General features: G+C 35.9%; 1 protein-coding gene across 9 annotated transcripts in view; it reads left to right on the forward strand.

Annotated features, from left to right (window-relative positions):
• Positions 1-13,761, forward strand: part of ENAH (ENAH actin regulator) — a 159,664-nt gene that overhangs the window by 110,372 nt on the left and 35,531 nt on the right. For 5 of the 9 annotated variants that reach the window (XM_025286049.3, XM_025286048.3, XM_025286052.3 and 2 more), the window contains exons 4-5: positions 3,662-3,718; positions 8,504-8,588. In XM_025286049.3, coding sequence (XP_025141834.1) covers positions 3,662-3,718; positions 8,504-8,588 — 142 coding nt within the window. The remainder of the gene's footprint in view (positions 1-3,661; positions 3,719-8,503; positions 8,589-13,761) is intronic. The other 4 variants (XM_025286050.3, XM_025286053.3, XM_025286055.3 and 1 more) reach the window with 1 other exon arrangement.

Below are 13,761 nucleotides of genomic sequence, written 5' to 3' on the forward strand. Positions count from 1 at the left end.
CAGTTAGCATAATACCTTCAAGATCCATCCACATTGCTGCTAATAATAGTATTTCCTTTTTCCTATGGCTGAATAATATTGCAGTGTTTGTATATTAATATATATATATTAATATAGTGTATCTTCTTTGTCCATTCATCTGTTAATGAACACTTAGGTTGTTTTGTATCTCAAGTTTTGTGACTGTTGCTGAACTGAACATGGGAATGCAGATTATTTCTTCAGTTACCTGTGTTCGGTTCCTTTGGGAATATACCAAGAAGTGGGATTTCTGGGTTATATGGTAGTTCTGTTGTTAATTTTGGGGGAAATTTCAATATTGTTTTCCATAGTAGCTGCCCTAGCTTATATTTCATGGTACCTACTTTTTGAAGAGAGGCACCCATACCACACTGCAGCATCTTCATTCTATTCTAGATGTATTAGAACAAACACAAGCACATTTGCTTTCAGTCAGTTCAGTTCAGTCGCTCAGTCGTGTCTGACTCTTTGTGACTCCATGGACTGCATCATGCCAGGCTTCCCTGTCATTCACCAACTCCCAGAGCTTACTCGAACTCATGTCCATTGAGTCAGTGATGCCATCCAACCATCTCATCCTCTGTCATCCCCTTCTCCTCCCACCTTCAGTCTTTCCCAGCATCAGGGTCTTTTTCCATTGAGTCAGTTCTTCCCATCAGGTGGCCAAAGTATTGGAGTTTCAGCTTCAGCATCAGTCCTTCCAGTCCAAGGGACTCTCAGGAGTCTTTCTCCAACACCACAGTTCAAAAGCATCAATTCTTCAGCACTCAGCTTTCTTTATAGTCCAACTCTCACATCCATACATGACTACTGGAAAAACCATAGCTTTGACTAGACGGACCTTTGTTGGCAGAGGTCTCTGCTTTTTAACATGTTTTCCTGCCCTCTCACAACTGCTGGCAGTAGCTCTTTGCAGTCATGATGATGGTAACCTGGGGCCCTCGTGGCGGCCACTGTTAATTTGGATGCTGGTGCTGTGCTCACTCAACAGATCAGCTTTCCAGAGAGCACAAACCAAATGAAAACCAGCTCTAAGCAAACATTTTCTCATTTAATCCTCAGAAAAAATGCTGAGATGGGTAGTATCCTCATTACAAGTTGCTTTGAGATTAATTGCTGTGACAGTGAAAACCTTTAAGGTTAAAAATGTGAATACTAAGAATCTACTATACTAATTCTGTATAGCAGTAACAGTAATACTGATCAAGTGACATCTTGTCATTTTCTCCTACTAGTATCTCACCCAAGGTTTCTGTACTTCCCTGCTTGTACAAAACACCTAACTATAAAGTATGTTAAAGGGTGGAGAAAGCCTGAGGGATAGCTGTTTTACAAACTATTAGAAATATATGAACAACCATGACAAGGCTATTTCACGGTCAGTGTGGCTAATAGAGATGGGTCATTTTTCTTTTCTTGAAGTCTAACATAGAGGTTAAGTTTTGCTTTTTTGATACATCTTAACCTCCTCAGTTCGTGTTTTTCTTTAGGGTCCATCCTTATTTCTCTAAGCCCTAATCCTATTTTAATATGCTGATTTAAAGAGAAATGTCCCTTTTTTTCTTTTTCTAACTGAATTTCTTCAATCCGAACACTGAACCTTCTTTTCCCATATTCTATGCTCCTCCCTCAGTTGAGCAGAGAGTCAGCAGCATCAGTATTAAGCAGGAAGTGCTGTTAGCCTTATGCATATGATGGAATGAATAATTTAGTATCTTCGGGAAATGCAAACTGCAGTAGAACTCAATCTAGCTTATCAGAATTTAGATCAGTACTTTACAGGATGGTATGAAAAGTCAGTAGGAAAAAGATGTTTAAAGATACCAGGTTGCATAGAATATTGCATAATTGTTTAAATTGTCACGAGATTGGGAGTTTTGTGTCTTATGTGGTAATAATGTTTTACCTGCATTCTGACAAATGTCAGATGACTTTTTGCCAAAATGATTGGTAATGGAATGTGGCAGTTTCTTTGCTGTCAGAGACGAGATAATTTCTCAGGTTTTTCCTGTAAGTTTTTAATATTTTTCTTATTTTTTAATCCTTTAAATATAAATGAAAGGAACTGAAAGGTAAAACCTGAAGACTAGGCATGTTTATTTAATAAAGGCTTTATAGAAGTAGTCATTTACAGACATCGGTAAGACAGATTTTTTTTTTTAAGTTTAAACTTAAAATATAATTACTGATTGGCATGATCTGATTAGGCTAGTAGACATTTTATATGTGTGCCTGTGGTCTTTTTTATGTCATTACTGTAAATAATTGTGCATGCTACTTTAATAATAATTGATTGGGTGGGTGGAAGTACTTAGCAAAGGTGACATTCATTAGTCTTGTTTGTGTTTAAAAAATCTGCTGTATTTAATACCTTTAAAGCAAGATTTAAACTTAATTGGATTGTATTAAATCTAATTTCTATAAATGATAAAGATTTTCTTGATTATTTAAGATTTATTACCATTTGCAGGTGTATATTCTTAAAATATAAATTGGTTTGGTTCTGATTCTATGCAGACTTTTTTTAGTTAGCATATATTGTATTATTAAAGAATATAATTTTAAGGGAAATACTGTCTTGTTTGCCTTTCTTCAGTCTTTCTTAAGTCAGTATATTTTTAACTTGTTCACTGTTTCTTGATTAATACTGATTGGAAGAGAAAATCTTTCCCAAGCTGAAAAGAATTTCTTTAGTATTTTATAGAAAAGTATTGATGTAAAGTTCTGAATGTTATTAATGTAAAACTAAAAGAAATTTAGTTTTTTTTCCCCCCACCCTAATTTTGAGTGTCATCTTGCTTTTATAAAAACCTTTTCATAAATTATCACTTCCTCCTCATTGAATTTTTTCACTTAAAGAGAATTTATCTCGTTAATATTCAAAGTAAATTTTAGTGTAGATAGCCTAAATACTAAATGGCCTTTTGATGTGGCCACACATTTTTAGTAAGATTTTTTTTCAAATGTGTATGCATATACACATGTTGAAGAAAAAAGGAAAAGTAAAATGTGGCTTGATAAAACAATAGTTTTGATGTTTTTCAAAGTGAAAAATGAAGATATTCTTACTTTACATCAATGAATATGTAACACTTTAATTGCTGGAGGCTGTTTAAAATGGCTTTGATCTTTTTCAACTAGGAGAAATGAGTTCAGCTCATGTTAAGCTAATCATAAGCATTTCCCTTAAATTTTGTTCAGCTGCAGCTTCTTTTAAATGAGCAATACTGAAAGAGGGTAACTATCGTGAAATTAACTAATGGCCAAAGGTTTGACTCCGTGTATCTCAGATCCATTTACGTTTTAAGATAAATTGTAAAATGCAAATTGATGCATTCTCTGATTGTGTAACTCAGGAAATAATTAAGCTGTAAGTGCATCATTTGATCTGTGGCTTATTATAGGGTTTTTCCACAAAAAAAAAAAAAAAAAAAAAACAAAAAACACATAAAATTTTTTGAAAAAATTATGTCACAGAGGATACGTTTGTATTAAATTACAGAGTTTCCAGAATGAGGGTCTAGCTAGGACGTATGTATAATACGTTTTGAACCTTTCAAAGCACCTTTTAGTTTATGTGAAGTTCTTCAGATGGCCCCGTTGTCTTTTGAAGCTTCTAACACCAAGGTGTCTGTTGCAGCCCAGAGCAAGGTTACTGCTACCCAGGACAGCACTAATTTGCGATGTATTTTCTGTGGTAAGCAACATTATGTTTACATTACTTTTTCAAGCTGTGGTACATACTTCTTGCGCATTTCCATAACTTTTGTTTCCTTAGGCCATGGTCTGGTTTGTGGAATTTGGGATATATAGCAAGCTACTGTTTTATGTTGTGATATTTGTTGTGGTTCATGTAGGTGATTTGGTCAGCTTTTGAGTTGGCTTCCTAGCGAGGGTTTAGTTAAAATTAGTATCTCAGAACTAATACTTATTCACTTCTTCCAACATGAATGAGAGGGATTTTTGTTTGTTCGTTTTTGTTTTAAACTATTTTGTTTGAGAGCAGTCTTTTAAGTTAGAGTTTTAGAGGGAAAGTTTTATCCATCTTACTATGATATCAGGAGTGTAATTGGGATTTACTGGAAGGGAGCGTTTGCTTAGCTTGAATTAGTTTCCAAATGTACATGTTGTGAGGCAGCTGTGAGCTCTTTCATGCTTTGATAGGTTGATTTCTGATCGACAGCCTTCTTGATTCAGTAGGTTAGATATCTGTGGTTTAGGAGTGAATTTAGGCTTATAGTGTGTTTTCTTTCACTCTCACGCTCATATACACATGTGTGCACATATATGTGTTGTTTGCATGGACAAATCAGTTATGTCACTTAGCCTTTTTTCCATATTACAGTTAATCAAGTATATGCATATCCTTCTCCTTACACTAGGATATATCTGCATATGTAAACATTTACACACACACACAGACATACATCTGAATTCCTTTTAGTTTCATTTGATTCTAAAACTTTGGTTTTGAAAACCCCAGTTCAAAAAGTGACTTTCAAATCTTACAGGCGCAGCAGCCCCCGCCTTTGACTCAGATATGCCTTTTTTACTACTGTATACCTTAACTGGCCAGATTATTTTATGAGAGATAGAATGATAAACACTACTAAAATGTTATATGAACAGTTCAGCCATGTATCTTTATTTTATCCACGTGACTCAGAGTTCTTGATATGCTCCTTCAGTACTACTAATATTGTTTCTTTACCTATAAAGAGAATTGTTGTAAGGTTGATATACTTGCTGGTTTAGGCAAGGAAATATGTGTTATAAATTGCCCCCCAAAATGAAAATTCTGCTGCATTCCTTAATCACCTGAGGTTTTATTTTATGATTGTTCCAGGTGACAGTTATAGGAGTGGGCCTGTCATGCGGCCCTGTATAAACGCTTCACTCCTTCTCAGATTCCTCAGTTAATCCTTGCAGATTAAGTGTTTAATTAGTAACTTTTAATTTTGATTTTTCTGCCTCCTCCTGGGGGTTCTTCCAGGCCATCTTTTGGAGTAGCTGCGAGTGTGATTGTTCCTGTTTGTGTTATTAGGACTCTGTAGCTCTTTTTGAAAACTTACTTGATGTTCTATACTTTGCTACTTAATATGTGGGGTTTCACATGCAGAATAATAGAGTTTACCCAGTTGCAGAGAAGAGATTTGGCCTTCATAAAGGTGAATTTTTTAAGCTGTAAAATAAAAGCAAATTTCCCCCATTATTACCTTTGATTGATTGAACTGTGTGCAAACAATATAATTACCACATTGCTAAGTTTAAACTTGATTGTATTGTGTATAATAACACTTATTTGTCTTTTAGTCCTGTGTTTTTAAATAGTCTGTGGCTAAGTGTGAAACAAGATATGGGAAAATTAAAACGTGACAATAAGTGAAATGTGCTTTAGCCAAAACTCAGTACTAAAGTCAAGACTGAAATGCCATTCATTCCTGGTTTATACAGACGTTCTGTTCTGATTTCCATCATTTGTAAATTACTGTATCAGCGACATGGACACATTTTCTTTATTAGAATCAGTGATTTACATACTTTGCTACATGAATCCTAGCCAGGACACATTAAGACCAACTATTGTCTCTGGCTCTGGTAATAAAACAGAAAAAAACTTAACTCTCATATAGCTACTGTTCTTTATGATACTAGAGTAGGGACAGAGCAGGTTCACTTGTCTCTTCTCCCTTTTCCCTCCAAAAGAACTGTTGACTATCCTGTGATGCTCCTAAAATGTTGTTACTTAACCCACTTGTTAGAAAACTACCTTTTTTTTTTTTGGCATTCTATGAGAACACAGATACTCATGTAGACATATGACCTGTGTGCAGTGACCAGTAGTTGTGTTACAGAAAGTACAGTGGCAGCTGACAGCCTGTACTCTCACCTGCTGCTTCATGTTGTGTGGTGCCTTTGTATAATTTACCAACTGTGTAGTCCCATAGAGTGTTGGGCAAGAAGAAAGAATGTAATCGTGTACCTGAAGTTCATAGTTTACCTAGAACTCTTACTTAATCTCACCGTACATTTATATTATTTTTAAATGCACATAAATTTCAATGTGCTTGTTAATTGTGAGTTGACCGTATTGATAAAGAAGAAACAAAATAACCAGATTAAATATGGATGTGAGAAAATGCTGGGGGAGGAGGCTTCTCCTTTTCTATTCCCACCCCCACCCCTTTTAAAGAAAGTTTTTGGGAAGATAACCCATTATCACCAAGAACCATGTAGAAAAGAATTTTAAAGAGTGTCTTTTAGTTCTTGGATTCCTCCCATTTAAAAAGGATCTTCCTTATTGTAAACTATTTTTACAATTAGCAATATAAGCCAGAAAATACTACCCACATTTTTTAAAGCTCCTTTTAAAACAAGTTTGCTGAGTAAACTTAAAACTTAAAAAAAAAAAATCCAAATTAGTTTTTATGAATTGCTAAAAGAGACCTTTCTCACATTCAGATTTTTTTGTGAGTTATATCAAACTTTCATTAGTTTAATTTAAAAAACCTTTAAATGAAATCAGTAGGATTGAATTGAGATATGTTGAGACTTAACATCAAGAGATTTTAATTGGTGAATTTAATCTATTAATATTATTGTTACAATAATAATTACAGTGCCTGGTATAGATGTGTTAGGATCAAATTTGAGATTGATGCCAAACAAACCCGACATTCACCTGATTAATTATTTGAGCCGCATGAGGTTTTAACTTAAATATCCAAACATTATTTTTGAAAATAGTTAAACCATGATGGTCTTATGAGTTGCCCATGCTAAATACTCACATTTAATATTTTTTGATAAATATAACTTTGGAAGTACTGCCTCCGACTAGTTTATATGTTTTCAAAAGTACCCTCCCTCCTTGTTTGTCCCCGTCCTTCGGCCAGAAGAGACAAGTAATGTACACTGAACATTAGTGTATGGCTTAATACGGCAGTCTATTTTTGTATCATTATCTTGATATCAGAAAGGAGAGAATTCCAGTCTGTTTACTAGACACTATATATTTTCATTTGTGCAAACATTTCAATGCATTTTTAATTTTGGAAGCTTTTTGATTTTTTGTTGTTGCTGTTACTGATGACATGGAATTAATATATTTTTATATTTCCTTTATGTGGCTCTTAAAATAGCAGAGACTTTTAGGAAATCTAGTGAAGTATTGCAGTTGTCATCTAATTTGTCTTCAGAGGACAAATTAAATGATTAAAAACATGTAAAGAGATGAGGGAAAAATTAGTAGGTAAGTTCAGATCAAATTATTTTTTTACACTTGGGATATAACAAGTACTGTATTATATTCTAATGAACCTTATCGTTCTCTTTGTGAAATCTCCACTAGTATAAAATAGATACTTTGGGCTGTTAACTCAGATTTACAAGAATGTGCTTTAGCACTTAGAAGCATTTATTTATTAACTGTCTTTTATACTAGTGGTCTATAAAAACACTTTCAAAATATCTGCCAGGGGCCTTTGCTAGCACACTAGAGTTCACAAATATGTATAGCATTATCATTATGCATATATTTCTCTCCAAGAGTGAAAGATAACTACTATTTCTTTATTCTCTTCTTTACTGGATTAAATTCAAGATTGTTCTATTATAACTATAAGCATTGTATATTAGGTCCAGTATTTTATTTATCTCATTTTGTGACACAATTTTTATATCCAGTGACATTAAAATGTCCCATTGTTTAGTGGCCTTCTTTATGAGATGCTAAAAATGGGTCTGCATTTTATATGACATGGGAATGAATGGTCATTAGTTTCTCATGACAGAATCGTGTTGGTTTGAATGCAGGTTTTTTGTTTTGTTTTACCCCAAGTGAAAAATTATTGCAGTTATCTCTGTTACATTAAAAAGTTCAGATAAGTAGATTAATTATATGTGAAAGTTTAGCAAATGTTTGTTTTCACCAGTGCTGGAAATGCCAGGCCGTTAAATAAGAATGGCAACTTAAAGTGGGCAAGTTTGATAAATGCATTAGTGTGCATCAGTCTAGTAATAAGGTTCTCATGCTTTCTCTCTCCTGTTTTTCATTTCCAGTGTTCTATTTAGGTGAGTTTTTGAATTCTGATTTTTCATTTAAGTTCTCCCTCTCCACTTCATGAATAAGTACCCCAAAGAGAATGTCTCATTGTCTTAGAAAATGTCAAGCTTAGGTGCCTATTCAGATGCTCATTGAACACTTGTTTTACTCAAGCTCTTCATATATAAATGTTTATTTTTCCTTTATTGTTGATGTTTTCCATTTGTTTCAAGTAAGCCTTCTGGAAATAATGACAGTATTTTGTTGCAGTCTTTCATTTGCTGTGTGTTATATGAAGCTTATATTTTATTTTGCTAAACAAAAAGAAGAAACATTTGTAATTATGTGATGGTTTTATGTTATTCTCATGATTTTACCTCCTCTGTCCAGCACAATGTTAAGATAATGTTCATTTATAATGTTTCCCTCCCTTTTTAGGGCCAACATTGCCTAGACAAAATTCACAACTACCTGCCCAAGTTCAGAATGGCCCATCACAAGAAGAATTGGAAATTCAAAGAAGGTAAATTCCCAAGTTATTATTTGCCCCTGTCTACTGCAGAAGACCAGTCTGTGAACATCTGATATTGAAAGTAGATTGTGTCTCATCACGAACTGTGTACTGTTAAGAAGTCTTCAAGACATCTTATTGTTATAGCTGTTATAAATTAATCTGTGATTGTTACGGCTGTCAAGTGACTAATTTGGAAGGTTGAAGTAGTGTTGACTGTATAAGGCATTGGACATTAGATATGACTTAGTAATGAAGTGTATAGTCATTCTGATTTTGATTAAACTGCTGGTTTAATGAAATCAATAATATTATCTTCATTATTTTCAGTGTAGTGTAGAAATACATTTGAAATTATAATACAGCTTCATCTAGGGATTTTTTTTTTCTGAATTAGCAAAATAGTCTCTAAATTATAAGCTACTTTATAACAAAACAGTTTTATAAAATTCAGGTACAATCAGTAACTAAAATTGAGCTAGTCAAACCAGGTGTCCTACTTAAAAGAAAGGAAAACTTTTTGGAGATGTTGATGTTGCTTTTTGTTACTAGTAGATTACCCCTGTTTTGTTCTGGAAATTGATAGCCATCATGTAGATGGAATTTTCCAGTTGAAAGGCATTTGCTCCGTGCAGGCCAGTATTTTTTATTGTTGTCTTTGATTTGGACCTCACATCTGAGACATTCTTTATATTCTTTATGTTATTAATACATGTGCCACGTTTCCCTGACGGATGGTCAAGGGACCTCTTGCTGTGGTTCTGTGTTGGTTACTTTGCTGTGTAACTACTTAGTTCTTGAAGAATGCCCTCCAGGATCTCCCAAAATGAGTTTTGCTTTTGACAGTCTGTATCTTCAGATAGTTCCAGAAATAGCCTCCATATTTGGTGAAACTCTGTCTGCCCTTTAGAGTGATGCTGTGACAGATATGAATAAAATGAGTTTCTGTAGAAATAAAGAAAATTGAAAGGACATAATCATTTCAGTTCTGTGTTGAAAGTTTTAAACATACTAGGATAATTCTAACAGAAATTGTAATGATCTGTCTCTCACACACACGAAAAGAAAAGTAGTTAATAAAAATTATCATAGGGGACTTCCCTAGTGGTCCAGTGGTTGACTCTGTCTTTGCACTGCAAGGGGCACATGTTTCATCCCTGGCCAGGAAACGAACATCCCAATGTTAAGAGTAGTAGATTTGTAGAAGGCTAGGAAGAACCAGGAGAAAACCCTGAACATAGTTAAGTACATAATCTTTGGGTGATACAAAGTGGGCAAGCAAACAATCCCAGACACAGTTGCTGGAGGCCAGGACAATAGAGAATAGAGACAGAAACCATCTGCTAGTACTGCTGATTCATTCAGGGTCACAGGTGGGACATCCGCTTTGCACAGGGCTGTCAAGAACTTGCAGCGTACACTTTTAGTTGGAAGTGAGTATTTTAAGTGACTTTTTAGTAATTGTTACTAGAACACCATGCCTCACATACGTTTTTTCTCTTTTCAAAGTGTTCATCTGAGCGAAGTTTTTCTCTTTGTATATAAGTAGATGCTTTAGAGTTTGAAAAGTGGACATGTTTACATTACTTGTTTAGTTGAAGACTTGAACTCAGTCATTTTGAAGCATAAAATCCAAACTTCTGAAAAGTTCATATAAATTTTATATTTTTTGTCCACAGTCACGCATAGACTGCTTTCTCCTTCCACATGACACCAACCAGTTTCCTTCTCTCGCCAATATTTATTTCATCTTCATTCCTTTTCTTTATTCTCCACCCACTTCTTTTTTATTCTTATGAAATCTGCCTGTGTCTCCACAGATCTACTGGACATGCTGCTTCCATCATTTACTTAGACTAGTACCACTTCTCTTTCTTCCTTTTGATACTTGAGAATCTCTTCTTTTTGCTAACCCTTCTCCTTTTCTCTCCTTTTTGTACCTCTTTGTTTTCTTATGTAAGGCTTTACACTAAACTATCTTTATTTTTTCTTTCTGCACACAATATAACCTTTGAAAAATTGATGGTTTGGTTGGGTCTTGTAGTTTTATGCTGATGGCTTCAAAATCTACAGCCCCCAGCTCCTAATTATCCAGTAGAGATCTAGACCCATATTTCCAGTGAAATGGAGTAGAGTCATGGGTCCTTTTTGAGAACTGGGAGGAAGTGGTGAACTACTGCCTCCTTCCATCCTGTCCCCCGCTGCAGACACACCCTTCAGATATGTGTGTGATTGTGCACACGTCTGTCCTTACATGGTCCAGAGGATCACGGACCCCTTTAATTCCAACAATGGATGTTCAATGAGAATTCCTGTGTAGAGCTCGTCCACCTGGGTATCCCACTGATGCCTCAGTTTAAACCCTTATGATGTCATTCGTAATGTACATTCCTTCTTCTCTCTAATATTTTTCCCAGAATTGCTACTTGGAAAGTCTATAATTATCTTCATCCATGATATCTATTCAAGTACAGTTCATTCTTTCTTTCTCTAAAAGCCTGTTGGGTTTACTGTTCTAATATTCTCATTGGTAGTAGCTTTCTCCAGTATTTTTTCTCCTATATACTACTGTAGATTGGACTTTCTAGTTTTTCTGTCTTTAACCTAGATCCCTTTCAGTTATTCCTACTTTATTACTGCCAGATTAATTTTTTTTATTAAACTTTTTTTGCTCAAACAGTACAGGAGGGTCTCAAGTTAGGGAGGGTAATCTGCTGCACAGTTGTGCCTTCTCCTCATATCAATCACCAGATTTAAACATTTTTAACCATTTCTACCTTAAGTACTTTTGGTGAGTTCTCCCATAGTAATTTGTTTATATTTCTATTTTTTGATTAGTCACATTACAGAGAGTAGCTATTGAAACTTTGCTATGAAAAATGAAGATTTCTTTACCCTGCCAATTATGAGTAGTTACTATTTTCAGTTCTTCTAAGGCTTTGCTGGTAGCTCAGCAGTAAAGAATCTGCCTGCCAGTGCAGAAGACACAGGTTTGATCCCTGTAGAAGGAAATGTCAATTGACTCCAGTATTCTTGCCTGGAGAATTTAATGGACAGAGGAGCCTGGCGGGTTATAGTCCATGGGGTCGCATACAACTGAGTGACTAAACAACAACAGTCTTAGACAATATGTCTTAACTCCTAACTCTGTAAGAGGAGTGCAGTAGTTCTGCACATCCGGCTGCCCCCTTTCTTCCATTCTGCAACCTAGCTTTGGCAGACACGTCATCTTTTTTATTACTCTCAAGGTTTATACATTTGCAGTCTTTCTGTTACTATTATTAAATTTTTGTCTTTATGTTATGTGATCTTTTTTCCCCCTTTCTAGAATCCATTTAACCTTCTTAGTAACCACAGTAGTCTGAGTTTTCACCAAGATGTGATTAGATTAGGTTTTGGGGTCCTCCCCTATTTATTAAGCTCAATACTTAGTGGACTGTTTCTGTTTAAGATTTAGCCGCCACAACTAAATTTTTAAGAAGTTTTAATTTCTTTAACCATTTCCTTCTGTTTCTTCTGTTCTCTTTTTGGGGCGCTCCTACTGATCAAATGCTGGGCCTCTTGAGTTATTTCCTTATGATGCTGGTGTTTTCTCATTTCCTGCCTCTGTTTCTTTGTTCTGTATTCTTAGTGATATTTTTTAAGATATTTATTTATTTATGGCTACATCAGGTCTCAGCTGTGGTGCACAGCTTAGGAGTGCATGGGCTCTGTAGTTTGTGTTGCACAGGCTTAGTTGCTCTTAGGCATATGAGATCTTAGTTCCCTGACCGGGGATTGAACCTTTGTCCCTTGCATTGGCAGGCAGATTCTTAATCACTGGACCACCAGGGAAGTCCCTTCTTGGTGATATTTTTACCTGTACGTTCTAGACCGGAACTGTCCAGTAGAAATAGAAGCTACATATTCAATTAAAATTTTTCTAGTAGCCATACCAGCAGAAGTAAAAAGAAACATAAAATTATTTTTAATGATTAGGGAGCAGAGGGATGACTGGTGAATTTTCTTCAGATAATGTGTGTGTTTCTTCATCAGCTTGATTATGGTTGTGTTTCACATTTCCATCCTCTCATATCTGCTCGTCTCAAGTTAGGTCTTCCCCAGCTTCTTCTCATGTCTGCTTCAGCCATCCTCCTTGTATGTTCTGGACTCTGGATGCCTCCACTCTTTAGTCTAGTTGTGTTCAAGGCTAAGTGTTTTGTTCTAAGTGCTTATAGTACATGAAGGTGAGGAGTGGTGGACAAAAAGCCTCTACCAGATTGGAGGGAATGTGGCATGGTGTAGTAGAAGGTGGTCAGTGCTGTGGGGAGAAGTAGAGCTGAATAAAGGGAATATATGTTGCAGGAAGGCAGGGAAAGTGGTTATAACTTTAAAGAGGTTGGTTGGAGTGCATCTTCTAGAAATGAACGGAAGGAGTTAGCAGAGTAGATGTCTAGGTAAGCGCATTGCAACAGAGAGAATGGTTCTGCAAAGCCTTAAGGCAGGACTGTGCTCACGTGTGTAGGGAGGAACAAGGAGATGTTGAGGCTTTAGCTGAGAGAACAGATGCAAAAAAGGAGAGTCGTATCATGCAGGACCTTGCAGGCAATTATAAAGAATTTATCTTTTATTCTGAGAGAAATGAAGTACCCATTGGATGATTTTGATGGGAATGATCTGGCTTAAAATTTTAACAGAATTAGTCTGGCTGCTCTAATTCTGTTAATTATGGGATTCCCTGGTGGCTCAGATGGTAAAGAGTCTGCCTGTGATGCGGGGGACCAGTGTTCTATCCCTATCAGGGAGATCCCTTGGAGAAGGAAATGGCAACCCACTCCAGTATTCTTGCCTGGAAAATCCCGTGGACCAAGGAGCCTGGTGGGCTACAGTACATGGGTCGCAGAGAGTTGGACACGACTGAGCGATTTCACCTTTTAGTCTGGCTGCTCTGTTGAGACCTTAACTAGGTGGGAGATAATGGTGGCTTCCCCAGGTAGTGGGAGCAGTGAGAAAGGTCCTCACATTTTCTGGTGGACTGACTGTGAGTGAGTGTGAGAGAAGAGGGGTTGTGGCTTTTAACGTGAGCTAGTGGGAAGGATGAGATTACTATGAACTGAAACGGGCGAGACTGAGTAGATTTTTTTGGGAGAGATCAGATGAATTTTGAAAATGCTACACTTCAAGTAGCAATGTTGACTAGGTAGTT

This window comes from Bubalus bubalis, chromosome 5 (assembly GCF_019923935.1).
Source record: "Bubalus bubalis isolate 160015118507 breed Murrah chromosome 5, NDDB_SH_1, whole genome shotgun sequence".
Taxonomy (NCBI): domain Eukaryota; kingdom Metazoa; phylum Chordata; class Mammalia; order Artiodactyla; family Bovidae; genus Bubalus; species Bubalus bubalis.